This window comes from Perna viridis, chromosome 2, assembly GCF_037379345.1.
Source record: "Perna viridis isolate PV_CMFRI_1.1 ecotype Kerala chromosome 2, ASM3737934v1, whole genome shotgun sequence".
Classification (NCBI taxonomy): Eukaryota; Metazoa; Mollusca; class Bivalvia; order Mytilida; family Mytilidae; genus Perna; species Perna viridis.
In genome coordinates this window covers 41780775-41798176 of record NC_142446.1, presented here as the reverse complement: position 1 = coordinate 41798176, position 17402 = coordinate 41780775, and the positions used below count along the sequence as shown (strand labels likewise).

General features: G+C 31.9%; 2 protein-coding genes across 2 annotated transcripts in view; one reads left to right on the top strand and one right to left on the bottom strand.

Moving 5' to 3' along the window:
- Nucleotides 1-13381, top strand: part of LOC148625124 (nidogen-like) — a 36860-nt gene extending 23479 nt beyond the window's left edge. The window contains exons 14-26 of the mRNA XM_088568429.1: nucleotides 201-314; nucleotides 1455-1676; nucleotides 2598-2747; nucleotides 3396-3524; nucleotides 4581-4703; nucleotides 5919-6029; nucleotides 7151-7273; nucleotides 7699-7870; nucleotides 8381-8538; nucleotides 9116-9239; nucleotides 10229-10347; nucleotides 10788-10933; nucleotides 11730-13381. Coding sequence (XP_088424555.1) covers nucleotides 201-314; nucleotides 1455-1676; nucleotides 2598-2747; nucleotides 3396-3524; nucleotides 4581-4703; nucleotides 5919-6029; nucleotides 7151-7273; nucleotides 7699-7870; nucleotides 8381-8538; nucleotides 9116-9239; nucleotides 10229-10347; nucleotides 10788-10927 — 1685 coding nt within the window. The 3' untranslated portion in view covers nucleotides 10928-10933; nucleotides 11730-13381. The remainder of the gene's footprint in view (nucleotides 1-200; nucleotides 315-1454; nucleotides 1677-2597; nucleotides 2748-3395; nucleotides 3525-4580; nucleotides 4704-5918; nucleotides 6030-7150; nucleotides 7274-7698; nucleotides 7871-8380; nucleotides 8539-9115; nucleotides 9240-10228; nucleotides 10348-10787; nucleotides 10934-11729) is intronic.
- A 594-nt stretch (nucleotides 13382-13975) lies between these two features.
- LOC148625123 (uncharacterized) lies at nucleotides 13976-15480 on the bottom strand. Its single transcript, XM_088568431.1, has 5 exons — nucleotides 15376-15480; nucleotides 15174-15255; nucleotides 14789-14864; nucleotides 14504-14567; nucleotides 13976-14163 (listed from the first exon to the last, which is right to left on the bottom strand). The coding sequence occupies exons 1-5, from the start codon at nucleotides 15432-15434 to the stop codon at nucleotides 14061-14063; spliced, it is 384 nt and encodes a 127-aa protein (XP_088424557.1). The 5' UTR covers nucleotides 15435-15480; the 3' UTR covers nucleotides 13976-14060.
- Nucleotides 15481-17402: the final 1922 nt, after the last annotated feature.

The window sequence follows — 17402 nt, the reverse complement described above, 5'->3', positions numbered from 1 at the left end:
AACACAAAAATAAGTTTGTATATTATGGCAGTACTATATGAAATGAAAATTTGCTATAAAATAATTAACTTACTATGATTGGGTAAAATGAGTAAAAAAGGTTTTCATATTGCAATGAATGAACAAGTAGTTATTTATATCTTTGAAGATTTATCAAAAATGATGTTTCCATGCAGCCTAAAAATCTTTTCTGTTTTTAGCTGATTGCAGCTGTGATCCTAATGCAGAATGTTTATGGGATATTGTAAGATTTGCCTACAGATGTATTTGTTTGGCTGGATACACTGGAGATGGCAGAACATGTACTAGAATAGGTATGCCAACACTTCTCATATGAATATGTTTATAAGTACAGATCCATGGAAGAACCAGGCAGGTCCAATAATCATAATAATTGAGATCAGATACATAAAAAATTGCATTCAATAATATATATTGAAAAGCACTGCATATTTTTTCCTGTATCCTATTTGGTAGGGACTGTTGATAGTAAAATCTGTAGAAAGATTTTTTATGAATATTGCTCAGATGAAAGTTTTAGAGATAAGGACAACACCAAGTAATTATAAGATAAGTAGGGTAAAGGTCAATGTCAGTATTACCTGATACTAAAATAGAATTTTGCATGTTTGGTCAATTTTATTTTTAAATGAAGTGTTATGACAGATGTTTACACACTTTCTCAAGCAAAAATACTGTTGTGCCCATAAAATGGAAAAGCCCATAGACAAAAACATGTTCTAGAACACATAAACTGACACAAGGAAAAACAACAAGAATAACAAACTACACACAGAGACAAGCAGAATAAACAATTCCAAAAATTGTGGATTGAGTTTTTCTCAAGACAGTGTCAGTTAAGGTAGATCATACTTAATACTTTTCGTAGATAAATTTTTCTCAAAGATGTTCTCTATCGAACATACTGTAAAGTTTTTAGATAAAAAAAATATCGGCCATCGAACTTAATTTTGAGATTATTGAGTCTAAATATAAGTGATTTTTTACAACATTTAGTGTTGATTCTGTAGGGAATTTTCAGTTTCACTTACGATTTAAAAACTGGTAGGTTAAAATTTCTTAAAAATTTGTATAAAGAACTCTTATTTGACATTATTTCATATTTCAAAAAGAAAATTGGAGGTCAGAGAACTTTTTTGGGTTATATTAAAAAAACTAAAGTTCTCTTTACATTTCTGTAAGATGTTTTCTCGCCAATTTTCTCTCCCTACAAAGAGGGTTTATAAAATTTTCCCATATATAGATTTATGCTAAACAATCTTTTTGAATAATTTAAAGACAATTTTTTCACATCATTTCAAACACTATTAGTTAATTGAAAGTATAGTTGTCTGTATAATTTTGCAAGATGACAGGAAAGAATGCTCTGTGTAATAGGCTTGATCTACTTTAACAGCTAGACAGTGAATAGTCACATTATACATTTTTTACAGAAACACCTCCAGAATGTGATGATTGCCATGTAAATGCTAGGTGTGTTTATGATGAAAACAGTAAGAGATATGGTTGTGTATGTACAGCTGGGTTTACAGGGGACGGAACCAGCTGTGTTGAGGCTGACTGTCGTGTCACACAGAACTGCGATCCTAATGCTGATTGTGTCAATGATGTCATTGTCGGAAAATACAGATGTCTCTGTAGAAATGGATTTATGGGTATTTTTTTTTAATTGTTGCCTGATTTATTTTGAGTGTTGGTCAATTATTCAGTATGCATAAATTTATCAGTTGAAAGGCTTTTAAAATCAACTCCACACTATTGGCGAGAAGACTTAATTTTTGCATAAAAAATTGTGGATCTGTAAAATCAGACAAACTCCAAAGGACTTTTATGTCAGGTTTGTGAGTGAATGGTCAGATTTTACACATCCATAGTTCTTGCCAATAGTGTGAAGTGGATTTTAAAAGCTTTACAACTGCTAAAAATTAAAGCCTCACACGGTAAAGATGTATGGTACACAGTGATGAAATTCAAACCTATGGTGACAGGTGGTTCAAAGAATTCACAGTGACAGTGTGAAATATTTGTAAAACAAAACCCAGTAATAATAACCAGCATCTTAATGGTTAAAATATATTCAAAATTCAAATGTTAAGAACTGTTAGGGGGTGAAAACAAGAATATTTTCGGTTTAATTGATCATGGGCCACTTGTGCAGTCACCTATAGCATTTATATACACCTATATTAATTAGTGACACTGTGGATTTGTTACAAATGTCTAAATTTACAAATTGATATGTGGAAATGATCGAGATTGTTTAAAAACGTGATCCAAGCTAAATAGTAGATTTTCCATCTACAGAAAATTTATGGTGTCTATAAAAACTGACATTATATTCCAGTTTGCCATTAGAGGTGCTGATTTACTTACCTCTCACCTTAATTTCAAAACAAATTGCAGTTATATATCATTGTTGTCATTTAGCATCATCAGCAATATGGAGTCCTGTAGTGATTATGTGGGTCTAGATCTAGTTTTATCAACAACAACATAAAGGACTAAGATTTGAGGTAAATACTAACAATGCCTAACAGGACACATAGTTTGACCTTTCACTAATTTTTCCTCTGTAGGTGATGGTATGAGGTGCGAACCAGAAGGATGTGATATGTACAATGACTGTGATATTAATGCTCGCTGTTTATTAGATGATAGAACTAGTCGATACAGATGTGTGTGTAATCCAGGTTATGATGGTGATGGTAAAGCTTGTGTATCAAGAGGTAAAGTTAATTATATCCTGCACAAGAAAGTTCTTGAGGTTGTAATGTTTTTATCTGGTTAGTCTGTGTGTTGTCACTGTTTTGTTTTCTGGATAGTGCCTTCAATGTCTGCAAGTTTCCTCATAAGATTCATTGGAAGGGGTAATTAAAAGGTTGAAAGATCATATATTTTTACATTTGATTTGTTTAGAATGTGTCAGAGAACTGGTATTCATAAAAAAATGTCTTCCTTTCCTTCTACTTGTAGCAGGGAAAATATCAGTTATATTTTCTATAAAGAGGGACAACTCATATTTTGCTGGGCCATTCTTTAATAATTTCTCCCTCAAATATCCTTTACTAGAAGACTTCATTAGAAGAATCTTCATCTGTTCCATAATTAGATTGCCTTAAGCTTATTTTCATCAAAATAAAACTATCTAAATAAAATTTTGCACAATTCTTAGGCAAATAACTAGATAAGTCTGGGTCTTAAAAAAACACCTCCTTTTCATAGAGTAAGTATATTTGTCAAAGGCTTAGAAACAGTTTTACATGAAATAAAAAAAGTGTTGGAATATAAATAAGTAAAAAATTGTTTCTCTGAAAGTATGTTTTAAAAGAATAATGAATTTATGTGGTTTGTTAAACTATGTTCAATTTTTTCAGTGGTACCATGTAATCAAGTGAATAATTGTGGACCTAATGCCCAGTGTCTGTATGAACCAACCTCTCTGTCATACAGGTGTAGATGTTCAGCAGGATATGTTGGTGATGGATATAGATGTGAACCTAGAGGTAAGCCATTGTCATTTTAGACATACTGTGAAAGAACTATTGTTCATTGGGTACCAATTTTCATGGTTTTTGTGGGTATGCCAAACCAGGAAATTTGGTTCCCATGGAAAAGGAGATTTGCATTGATGTGTATATTGAATACCACAGAACCATGAATTAAAGAATCCATGAATTTGTGTTTCTTCCCAAATCCATGAAAATTGGTATACATGAATTTAAGTACCTTCACAGTAAAAGGGCAACCATTCCAGAAAGTAGTCTTATTTCACAGTCAGTAGCAAAGCTCGTTAATATTAATTTATCAGATTTTAATTATTATGTTTTGTTTTTATACAACCGTAAATCAATTGCAGATTTTTATTGCAGAATTCACCAAAAAACTATGTATATATACATAATTGTCTACAAAATAAGAAAGTTTAATACTTGTTGCATAGTCATAATAATGTTCTTTAAATTGAGCCTTTACTTAGAGGTCTAGATTTTATCACAATATTCAGATATAGCTTCAACTGGGTGAACAATACCATAATGTTTGAAGACGTCTATGTTATTTATTTTTGAAACTACTCTGACATTTTTAAAAAAAGCTTCTTCTGGTTGGAAGGATCTTGATAAAACCCTGTCATATACTCTGATATCAGAACTGTTCTTCCAATAATTTTACAAATATTTGGAATGCCCTTTGACTCTCCCACTAATCACTGATGAAAATGTCCTAAACAAGCTTTGCGAAGAAAAAATATTTTGACTTTGTTTGCACTTGATGCCATTGCCTTCCTTATATAAGTGAATACAGTTCAACCTGTCAGCCCAACCCTGAAAAAAAAAACTGGAAACCTTTCTAAACCAGACATCTTTTTAAGTCCTTTCCTATCTATATAAATGTGTAAACAAAACATTTGATAAAATTGACTAAATCCTTCTGTCCAAGGTAACTTGGTTTATATATGGTTCACTTTAACTATTTACTGAAGGGCGGCTGTTTAAAGTTTGAACTGCAATTAATGCTCTTTTTTGTATTTACTGTCAGTTTGATAAGTATTTATTTAACAGGTTCAGATTCCTGTAGAAGAGATCCTAACATATGTGATAGAAATGCTCGCTGTGTATTAAATGTGGATATATTTGTCTGTGTATGTAACAGTAACTACAGAGGAGATGGATTTAGATGTGAACGTAAGTTCATATAAGAAAACCTGGTTGAAAGAGTAATCAAGGGAACCAAGGTTATAGCGGTAATCAAAAGAATGCAATTCAGGGACAAATACCAGACATGGAAAACAGACATACACAACAAAGAACATAAAGTAACTAAGATCATACATACAAAGTAACAAAAGCAAATGAGCAAGTCGGACTCCACTAAAAACTGGGAGCATGGACCAGGTGCCCCGGTAGGGTAAGCATCCTCTGCTTTTCTAAAAACACCCGTCAAGTTGCTCATAAAAGTCAAGTCTGGGATAAACAAACGAGGAAAGGAAAACTATGAACCATTGAATAAATCAGTTTTCATGGTGCATATGGATACACCATAATGATCCACGAGTTCATGACGACGACCATAAAACTTCTGTAGTGATGACTTCAATCTTGTAGCAACATACCCCTTTCCAAAAGCCTATTTGTTATTGTTCTAGCGTGATGCAAAAAGTCTGCATAGTTTCGGCAAGCTCTGGCATAACATGAGTTGTGATATGAACACTCCATATGCAGGTGCTGAAGGGATGTTGCCACAGATGAAAAGAAAGTTGACAATTCTGAATGAAAAGTCATCACATTTGTCATAAAGTTTGGTCAATAGTTTTCCTTTACCATCGATTTCTAAGTGTAGGTCAAGATATGAAGCTGACCTTGCAGTGTGTGTAGTATCCTTTATCTCAAGTTCTTTGGGGTAGATGCCATGTATCAAACCCCCGAAATTAGGATTGTTTCAAGATAATACATCATTTATATAGCGGAAACTGAGATTAAAGGATCTAGCCAAACGATATTCTTCCTTTGGATCAAATCAGCTATAAAGTCAGCCTCGTAAGAGTGAAGGAATAGGTCAGCAAGTAAAGGAGCACAATTTGTTCCCATTGGAATGCCAACCGTTTGTTCAAAAACACGTCCACCACACTGGACAAATATGTTGTTGAAGGAATTAGGGTAGACTTAAATAATTTTCAAGTTTTGTGGCACTTGAACCAGGATACTTTAATAAATTGTAATTTTTGTGTGGTCACCTCAAATTGTTATTTTCAGTCAGTGATGGTGTATCAGTTGTAAATACACAATCAATGCAATTTGACTGCTGAAAGACAACAGTTGCAGAATAAATTGAGTAAATATTTCAACAATTTTGTATCATGTATATATTTATTTTATTTAGATGGTTGTGATATTTTGTAGGAATGACAGATCAAGATAATTACTTGGTATTTAGTAGAGGATACACATTACACAAAGTGCCATATGCACAGACTCAGGATTATATAGGAGAAAGATTACTATATAAACCTAGTGAGTGGTTGTACTTTTTAATTTTAACTACTCAATTAAGAGTCAAACCAAGTTGCCCCTTATAAGAATTCTCATATATCCGTAGTAATGGTTAGTGGAACCAATTGTTGTTAATAATGCCCTTAAGAACTCATTCAGAGTGTGTCCTACTAGTGGTTGGGTTGTTGTCTTACCATACATTGGTCTGTAACCATTTCCCCACTCTAACGGTCTTAAAGGTACGGCAGAAGAGTCTGTTTATCTGTTCATGGCATACCAATTTTCATGGTTTTCATTGTTTTGACAAACGATGAAATTTGGTTCCAATGAAAAGAAAATGTTCCATGCATTTGTATCATGGAGGTGACGAATCCACAAATTCAAGAATCAACGGACTAATGTTTCTTTCCTAAACCATGAAAATTTGTAAATGCATCCACGCAAAAAAAGGTCTTTCACAGTATCTGTTATTTGAATTATTGTTGGAAAGTTTTGAAAGGTGTTACTTCAGGTCAGATTTAATATCAGTATTTTAACTGGTCTATACATGGTCATGTGACATGCATTACTCTATAGTATTTTTTATGTAATCCAGTATCCTGATATTTTCCCTTATGGCATGATATGGCCTTCTTGTGTTTTGCTCTTAATCATACTTAACAGAGAATAGAGTCAAAGGGAATACTAATCAGTTTGTTGAAATAAATAGTTTCTTCAGTGAAACAAATAGTCACTCATTCATTAATTTTTATTGTAAAATGTTTACAGTCCTCAGAAAAACAGTATTTACCTCTGTGTCAGTAATAATGTGCTCTGGTTGGACAAACCACTTTACTGCTGGCAGTTACGCACAATGCATAAGTAACTAATATGTTAGTAGGGTGTTTGTGAAAGAAAACAAAGTGATGACCTTTTATTTCAAGATTCAATGACGAAAATAATGCTATTGAAGCTGACAAAACACAGAAAAAATCACAAAATAAAAACATGTAAAAGCAATCAAGAAATATTACCCATATTATAGGCTTAATATACACTTGAATAAATATGCTAACCTCAAGCTTGATATAAAAAATAATGGTTCATATGCTAATAAAGCTGAAACAAAGTGTAAAAATTCAAATTTATTTTGATCATTACAGATGAGCTGATAATTGCTGTTGATTCTGACTGTGTGGAGGGAGAGATATACTGGACTGATGTCTATGGAGGCAGGATTATCAAGTCTAGATTGGACGGCTCTAATGAAACTGTTATCATTGATTGTAAGTGCTTTTTTTAAATAGGCGAAAAGTAAAAGCTGTGAAAATTTTGAGCTGCTGTTTGTTCAGATTATTCTGGATGATGTTAACTGACCATTAATGATATCAAAGTTGGGTTAGGGCTGTAAAACCTAATACACGTATTAAAACAAGTACCTATAGGATTTGTCTGTAGAAATGTTAAAAATTAACCTCTTATACAAGCTTTCTTATACAATGAATCTTAGAACCATGAATATACTGACATCCTGTCTTAAGCAGGAATTGTCTTATCCATCTTTCTGCCCATTTTAATAAATTTTAACTTGTATTAAATTGAACACTAACCTGAAGGGAATAAATCTCATGGGTAAGGTTTAGACATATGTCATTGTACATCTATTTCAGCTGTAATGTTGTTGAACTTTTTTTATTCTCCAATATTAAAGCTCAAAGATCACCAGAAGGAATATCAATTGACTTTGTCTCCAGGAACATTTATTGGACAGATTCAGAACTAGACATTATACAAGTTGCTAATCTTGATGGAACCAACAAGAAAACATTGATATCTGATGACTTAGTCAATCCAAGGGCTATTGTTGCTGATCCATATAAAGGGTAAACTCCATTCATATAAGAAATACATAAATCTGCTATTTGATTGACCGTTTAAAAAGTTATTGTCAATCCTATGATCTCAGTCTTAAACTTTAATTCAAGGGCTTCAAGCTGAGTGGTAAAGATTTTTTTAAGTGAAACAAAATCAAAAATATATACATACTAAAAGGGTTGTTGTACCCATTATACACTTGCACTTTAAATGTTTGAAAGTATCAATTAACTTGGTTTGTTTGGTTTTTTTTTTTATTAAAAAAATATTTACTCTATTCAATGTCAATTTTTCATTGAAATCCTTGTTTTCAAACAGAACTTACACTAATTACTTGTCAAACCATAAAATTTTCAAACTCCCTGAACTGATATCAATGTAAATATAAACTAACAATATTTGAAGGTTCATAAAATCTTTATTGATATTTATGGTAGTATCTTAAATTATTCTACAAACAAATCAACATACTACAGTCAAAAGACAAAAAACAATAAACTGATAATTATATTACATAGTATGATATACTGGACTGATTGGAATAGAGGCTCCCCTAAAATAGAAAAGGCCTACATGGATGGTACACACAGAGAGGTGATGGTTGGAACAGATTTAGGTCTACCCAATGGTCTGGCTTTAGATGTCTATACCAACCAACTGTGCTGGGGAGATGCTGGTGAGGATTTAAAAACCACTTTTGAATTAGATAAATTACTTTTAAAAATACACAAAATATGAAATTTAAAAAAAGTAGGCATATCAATTTGTACTGAACATAGAACAACAGCATAAACTTAGAAGACTATTGAAACTAAAATGAAATACTACATTACAAATTAATCATTTTCTGTGCTCCTGCAATGTTTAAAGTGACAAACTTCTTTCTTCTTTGGTCAATACTGGGTATGGAGGAATGGAACCTGAACCTCTCATTTTACATGATCAGAGAGTGAGAAGTCATTGGATTGGATTTCTGGCTAAGTAACACCAATGACTTTAAAAATTGGAGGTTTTGCCTTTTTGCCAAGCATCTGACATATAGTAGCTCATGTGTCCAAGTTGGTTGACATGCCTACATGTTGGTTGTTGCTTTTGTAAGTTTGCACTGTACAAAATTTGCCGAGTTTGGTGGATTAACACAAAGCAGGGTCTGTTTGATTGATCAGATGTGCATGAAATATCTGCTAAAGACCATAAAATCACACTCACTCATTTAATTGTATGATTGACTTGAAATGCCATATTTATTACAGGAACTAGGAAGATAGAGTGTATGAGAGCAGATGGTGCTGGTCGAGCCACATTAACAGAGGATGCTCCATATCCATTTGGTTTAACATTTTCTGGCAGTACCATTTATTGGTCTGATTGGACCATGTAAGTGTAAAATGTATTTTAGGATTCTCATACTTTTCATGCAAAGGGAGATAACTAACACACCAGACAGGTTGACACTGTTCATGCTACAACTTACATTATAATTTAACATACCCACTGCATCTAAAAATATCTGAATTTCTAGTTGTTTTTGTAACAATGAACTTATAAAAGAAATCAAATATTATCAATGCATCAGTTGTCTAATACTGTGTAGAATAAACTGTGCATTATGAAGCAATGACATTTCTAAAGTATTATTTTTAGACCTCTACCAAACAAGGTATGGAACCTGGCCTGTATATATTTTTTATTACACACTTCAACTCAGTTGACATCATGATGATTGGTGAAAGTTCCCCCTCTATTTAAGAAATAATTCGTGGAGGGGGTAGATTTGTACACATTTTAACATGGGTACGGCATTTATATTCGATTATTTAATACCGAGCGAAAGCGAGGTGTTAAATGAGAATACAAATACCAAACCCATGTTAAAATGAGTACAAATCTACCCCCGGAAGGAATTATTTCTTTTCTAATATGACAAATACAGTAATTTTTGTGACAAAAATTTCCCTAGGTGTGGCCAAAATAACGACTGTTCCATTTAACCTCCCCGGTATGGAAGTTGCATTAAATTTGTATGTTTATGTCTTCGTATGTGCCAAATGTGTGTATTTATATAACTGATTTCAATTAGATAACCTATCAGCCGTTAAATCATCACATAAACGTTTTTAAATGAGTGTTTTGTCTCGAAGGGACAGCGAAAGATCAGAGACAGTGCACAGGTGCTAAAGGTGTGGTTGCACTGACATATACTGTTTGACAATATGAAGTCGTCATATTAGAAAATAATAATTGATAACTTGCCTGAAGTAAATAAAAGACACATCTAAAGACAGATATCCTTTTAAGAGAGGATTTATGGTTGGGAAAATTTGTCTTGTATTATTACCTAACATAATTTTATTGCTCTATTCCAGACAAGGAATATCCAGTGTTACCCGTGATGGTCAGGTATCTGATGAACTTTTAAGTTTACCATTAGGAGGAAATGGTAAACTGTATGGAATTACTGCTGTTAAGGCACAATGTCCTAGAAGTAAGTCATTATATGACCCTGACATCACATGTTTCAGAAATAACTCATGTCTGGGGGAGTTCTTAACAGTTGGTGACATCATGAAATCAAAACAACTGTTTTAATTATAGAACTTTTAAGCATTTTCTTTGACTTTTTTAAAGTCATGCAAGTAGACTTAGCTATGTTGCAAGACTTTCTTCTTTAATGCAGTTACATGAAGACCATCTTCGTACATGTATTTTACATATCCTTGACTCGCTGCCTTCATTTTTTCTCAAGTGATAATGAAAATAACATTAAAAGATAAATTTCTACACTCAACGCAGAAAATGTTGTTAACTAGTTATACTTGTGAATAAATGTGGCACAAGAGCCTTAAGCTTGTATGTTACCAAATACTACCAAAGCCCAAATACTGCAGGAAATGTACAATAACCAAACCTTATGTACCATTATAGTTAACAATGCCTGTGCTAGGAATAATGGTGGATGTTCATTCCTTTGTTTACCAACACCTAATGGTGGAAGGACATGCGCCTGTCCTGATGATATTGAGCCAGAGAGATGTAACCAAGTTGAGGTTAACAAAAAACGATGAATGGATGTAAGTTTTCTCTTCATATACTAGTAATACAGTGTCTGTTTGTGTTAATTGAACTTTTAAGTTACGTAGCAAGTATCGATTGAAATTTCCAATATCAATTATAAATATATACTGAATATTTCATGCCAAAATCTGTTTCATATGCCATATCAACCCAAGACTTTTACTGGTATATCACCCCAAGAGTCACCAGCCAGAGGGGTGATATAGAACACGGGTTGATATGGCATGGGATACTTATTTTGACGTCATTTTCATTATACTATTTATTTTAACTATACTATAGGTGTGTTCCTAGTAGGGTATATAGGGTATGTGATATAAGTCTATGGGTGTTAAATAGTGTATGCAATATAGGTCTAGGGGTGTGATATAGCATATGTGATATAGGGTATGCGATATTGGTCTAGTGGTGTGATATATTGTTTGCACTTTAGTAATAGGGAGGAGTTAAGGGTATGCAATATAGAGACAATATAAGTAACTTATAATGCTTGTATAAAAAATGTATACATGTGTATTTTAATCTAAATGTATCATATTTACCAATAAATGATGTGATCTCGTGGTATTGGAATTCAACCATTTGAAATTATTTTATCAACATTCAAGTGTTTTGGTTAATGATATTGGGGCTCAGCTCATGACTAGGAGCCTCACACAGAATGATTACATTATAAACTACAAGATGAGCTACAATAATATGATCTGATGATATTTTTATTATTATATGTAGATTATAACAACTTTTTGTATTCAATGATATGTATGGTTCAGCCAATTTTTTTTTTTTCAGAAATTGTTGTAGGACCATACAGAGGTCTGAAATAAAGATTTTGGGTGCTAGTTACAGATGAATGCTTTAACGTTGTGTGATCATGTATCATAGAAATCCATTTATCATGTTCTGATCAAATATAACATTTTACTGTGACTTAATATTTTTAAACCAATATTTAGTCCTAATGAAACCTTTTACTCAAAGTTTTATTTTCATATAATATTTTTTATCTTCATAAACACATTTATAGATGAATTCTTTGTTTTTAAGAGCCACTATGAACTTTTTTGTTACAAGATATGGAGAAGTAGTTTTAAATCTTTATTGCTTTTTTTGTCATTATTAGTCATAAAAAACATTGGCTGATCCAGTTTTGGCTTGGACTTATGCTTGGAAATTGCTGAAAATTGCATATGTTTAAAATGTGTCTTGTTCCACTGCTCCCCCCCCCAAATGAAAATTGTGTAGTTATGACAACTAAATGTATAGCATTTCATATGCATTGTACCTAGAGGTACTTAAACTGTATGTTTTGTTTCTGTTTGTAGAATTAAGGTTGTCTTAATATGTACTGTTTTCTTTTACACATATGTGATCTGATATTTTAGATTAGCCATTTTTAGATCTGATGTATGTAAATATTCTTTTTGTTTAGCCATTGTGACATTTAAATAAGAAAGTCTTGTTAATGTGTAGCCTAGTGCCAAAGTATTTGATAGTCCCCAACACGAGAAATGAGCTAGTCTCAGATCTCAGATGTTGATTGTTAGTTTTGTAAATGTAAACATTTTATATACTCATGTTCATATTTGTACATTTGTAAGGAGAAAGATCTTACATTTTTTCTTCTTTTCTTCTTTGTATAACTTAGATACTGAATCTGTAATATATATTGAAGAGATTTGACCGATTCCCAAAGAACTATCTTGATATTTTGATACTTGTTGTATACTGTCATGAAAACTAATGTTGGTTAATAAGGAATAATGTATCCAAACCGAATGACTTTTCTTCTTTTTTTTTTGTTAAAATCATTAATTATCACAATCTTAAAAAAAAAAGTGAGAGTTACTTATGATTTGTGATTTCCCAGAATAAGAGGAAAATTTCCTTTTTTTTTTTTTTTACTCAAGGTATATCACAATCTTTAAAAAAAAAAGTGAGAATTGCTTATGATTTTTGATTTTCCAGAATAAGAGAAAAAATCTGATTGTTTTTTTTTTTTACTCAAGGTATACTCAAAAAGAAAAATGCTCATATACAATGCTCAAAATTTCTATGAATCTGGAATCAACTCAGATTTTTTTTTATGATTAAATGTTTATGCAGTTTTTTTTTTTTATTATTAAATTCTGAAAATGACCTTATTAATGTTAAAAATTCTCAGGAAACAGTAGAAGGTACTTTAAATGTAATGATAAAGAAATTCAAACAATTTCTTTTTACATTTTGTAACATTTACTGGTATTTTGACAATACATTTTGGTAATCTATTACATTTTTGTATTACATTTCTATATTATAGAAGAATGGTTCAGTGAAAAGTTGATAAGTAGAAGATACATTATATATTGATGTCTGAAAGATAATGTTAACTAAAGCCTCTGATGAAAGCTTTGATAGAACAAAATATTTAAATATGATGCTCAATAAATCTTTTACCCTTATATCACAATTGTATTTGTAATGTTTTGCACTTTGGTAGAGTGTTGATGGTTGTGGGTTTGTTCCCTTTCTGAAGATGATGAAACTTATTCATAGGTGGATCCAAAAGCTCCAACCCCCACCTTCTTTTTTATGCTGAAAAGTTTGGATTATATAGTAAAAAATTAAAATCACTGGAGTAAGTAGAGGCAAGACAGCACCCCCCCTTTTTTTTATTTGCCACTGGGAGCTTGAAACTTGGATTACAAATCTAATTACAAAACTGTGCCATGATACAAAGTTAATAGTTGCTATTTGATCTGTTTCCAACGATATTAAGTAGATAGCAATATGGCTTAACCTGTTCTTTTAGTTTTTAGTGTGGTTTGGGATATGGTTTTTTTTTCTGTTTGCTTTCTATTTCCTTTTTACCATGTGATTTGTTCTTCTATTGTTCTATTTGTGTTCTAGTCCTTCCTTGGATTATAGGGTTCCTCTTTGAAACTTAAGTATTTTTACTTCTAATTAATTAGTTTATTTGTGCTATGGATGTAGACTACCTGATACATTCATTCATAACTGGAGAATATAATAAATGTGAATGGAATGACATGCAATATGTAGAATAAATATTTATTTAAGCAAAACAAGAACAAATATCAGAAAATAAATGAAATCAACACTGTAGGCCTCTTAAAAAGTTCACATGTTAAGGCATGTTAGGCAACTGCAGTGGAGTCTGTATCTTTCACGATGGTCCATTGGATAATCATATGATTGAAATCTGTTGTTGTTATTCAAATCCCTGTGAAAAAGTCAGGACAATTTAGATATGTGTAGAAAACGTAGGTGTACAAAGAAGGGTGATTTTCTAACTCATAAGTAATATATATCTAAAGTTATATATTAATGAATTGTGGAAGCACATTTTACATCATTCAAAGATTAATGTTAAATTTCAAAACCACTGATTGATTTGTTATCTTGAAAATACATGTAATCAGTTTATTCTACTATTATATATATCCTTATCTTTGCATGTATCATATGGAAGTTTGAAATATTTCCAATGAATAACATAAAATAACACAAAATGTGTTCCAGTAGTGCATGTTTTAGAGAATTTACATATTTGATAAACTTACATGTTTTTGAAGAGTTCTTCATAATCACCTTTACCTCCATCAGGTTTTTCTACTTTACGGTAATCTGTTTTCAAGAAAGAATGTCGACATTTAGCATAGTTCATCAGGTACTCTCAAATTAATCTTTCAGTAAATAAGAAAGATGAAGTTGTAGAGCAATTATTCCTTACTTTAGATGTACAAAATTCAAGATGTCAGTTTTGAAGTGTCTTATTTTATTTTTTTTATCATTAATGCTATACTACATAGAGTAATGAAGTAAATTATAAAGATCTTATTTATTACCTTTCCTTCTGCTGCCATCGAATACTTGAATAAAGAAACAGAAGATGCAAAGAAGAAACAGATAGAAAGCCACAACCTGCAAGATAAGAAAAGAACTAGTTCAATTTTTATAAAGACTGGGGTCATGTTTTTTTTCAAGAAGGTTACCTTTTAAGTAGTTATTTTTCATGTAGTACACTAATATTTATAGTTTAAATTACAATTTGAAATCTACAAACGGTATAAAGACTTTTAAAAGTAGTTAAGGGAAAAACCGCTTACACTCTGAAGAGCTTTCTGACCATATTAACAAAATTTCCGTTTCTTTTTACCAGTGCCATAAATAATTAGGAAATATGAGATGACACTGAAGATAATATAAATGGCAATTATAGGTAGTTTATACCTGATATACATCGACAGAGGTTGGACAGCTGCTGTCTGGTTTTCCATAAACCAACCATATGATATTCCATTGTGGTTCCTCGCTGAAAAGAATGAATATTTTTAATGCATGATCTCGTTTGTTTTAAACATTTCAGACAGTAAAATATAATATAAGCATCGCCTTGATTGTTTTAACTTCACAAAAACTCGAAAAGGCTTACCAATGGTAATAATCCCAAACGGTCTTTGGAAAAGCGAAATGTAATGCTGTTGACTCCATCTATGCACAAAGATCGTTGTGAGGGGAACGTACGTCTTGACGTAACGTCACTGCTGTGCCTCAGAAGATAACGTCATAAGAGAGACAAAATGTAACGTTGCGCAAGACATGATTATTAAAGAAAAAACGCATTGTAAAAATTAATATTTTTGTTAGTATATGTAAGCCTCCCCTTGAAGATGTAGGCAACTTATAAAACTCGCTGCTGAAGATAATACCTGGATTTTGAAATGAAATTATCTCCTGTGGTGTCCCAGTTTTACCAATTATGCCAAAAGAGATTCACAGATATTCAACTTTGACCTTATGTTAAAGACCTCTATATGGACTTGCCCCTAACAAGTAAAAAAATAATATAAAAAATATGATACAGGAAACTTGTTAAACAATCTTGAATAATATATCAGAAATTATATTATTAAAGACTTCGCCACCAGTTCCTCCTACCTTTAAAAGAAAATAATGTCTTGATGATGACTCTTTTTCTACGGCTTCATTTTTATATCAAATTTCTCATATTATTATACCTTCTATCGGGAACTTTTTTCTAATATGCATTTCCTGCCTCCATTTTCAAATTGATAAATTCTTTATTCATTTGATCTATGAGGTAAGTAACCAGATTAAAACATTTTTTTTTCAATATTCTCTTAGTTAAAAATCATACAAGAAGCAAAACATGAATAGATAGACGGCCACAACTTACAATTATGTCTAGTTTTAAGCAAGATAACTGCTGTTTTCTTTTTGAAAGCTTAAACTAATTTATTCCTACCCATGAACTAAATCGTACAAGTTCCCTTTGCAAAATTATGGTCATTGGTCATGTGTACTAAAATAGAAGTTTTTAATCGTAGGGAATGGAAGAAAACGATAAGCTAACCTCATAGGAGAAACAAATTCTGTTGCTATCCTAATACCCTGTTATTCGTGAAAATGTATGCTTACCATGTTAGTTTGCTTTTCCGTGTTAGTTTGTTCCGATAATAGTTTGTCATTGCATGCAAGTAAAATAGTAATAATCCAATTTCTTAAATTCACTGTCCTTAATATTTTTGTATTTTTTTTTTGTCAATTATGGCATCCGACTTTTTTTGATAGAAAAGAAACTCAACAAAAACAATTTCCTTAAGTTTCATCTCAACTATAGTAGCTTCTTTAAATTAATGCTTGTTTTTTTTATTCTTTTCGGCTTCAATCTTTCTACAAATCATGAAGTTAAACTGCTGTACGCGTTCTCTAACTCCGAGTTTATTAGTTCAGACTACTCAAACACCTTAAAAACTCGAATCTTTTGACTGGCATTCTTGTTTACAAAATTTTCAATTGTGTTGAAATCGTAAAGTGATTGCTTCAGTAGAAGCATTGCTGTACATATTTTTATATAGAAGACAAAAGGGGAATTGATCATGTTTGTCGAAAGTCGTATATTTTGAGATAATTGTATACCAGAGATAGTACATATTTTGTCCCTTCATGGACGTTTCATACTCATAGAAAACTGATCGCCTCTTCAATCGTTCCGCTGCTATCCACTCGTACAAAGGATGGATTTTTTTAACAGGCGTGTAAGAAATCACAGATCCGTAAGAATCTATCGGTACGTTATTATAGTTAGTACATGTGAACCCTTGCTTCGGTTAGTTCCTTCCGTTTACTTTTCTTCGCTTTTTTGTGCACCTCGTTTCCTTTTGTTTGCTTTGTAGGTGATTCCCTTCAAAAATATATATTGATGTTACGGCTTGAGTATATGCGAGTAAAGAATTTCATGCCAGGTATTGTGCTTCTATGTTTCGTTTTATCGCCCTGGAAAAAATACCCTATGCCTACACTAGTAACACGGAAAAGAAGAAAATATGAGAGCAAGTTTTTGTTAGCTTGAGAAACATAATCAAATTTCAAAGAAAGAAAATGTTTGTGGGTTTTTTTTTACAGTTACTAAACATTCTCACTTTCAACTTATGTTGC

Bases quoted from the DNA above. Each gene is read 5' to 3' on its own strand.
- LOC148625123 (XM_088568431.1), bottom strand. From the start codon at position 15,434: ATGGAGTCAACAGCATTACATTTCGCTTTTCCAAAGACCGTTTGGGAT. The intron at 14,865-15,173 runs GTATAAACTACC...CTTATCTTGCAG, and splicing joins CCTCTGTCGATGTATATCAG to GTTGTGGCTTTCTATCTGTT. The intron at 14,164-14,503 runs GTAAGTTTATCA...ACTTTTTCACAG, and splicing joins GAAGAACTCTTCAAAAACAT to GGATTTGAATAACAACAACA.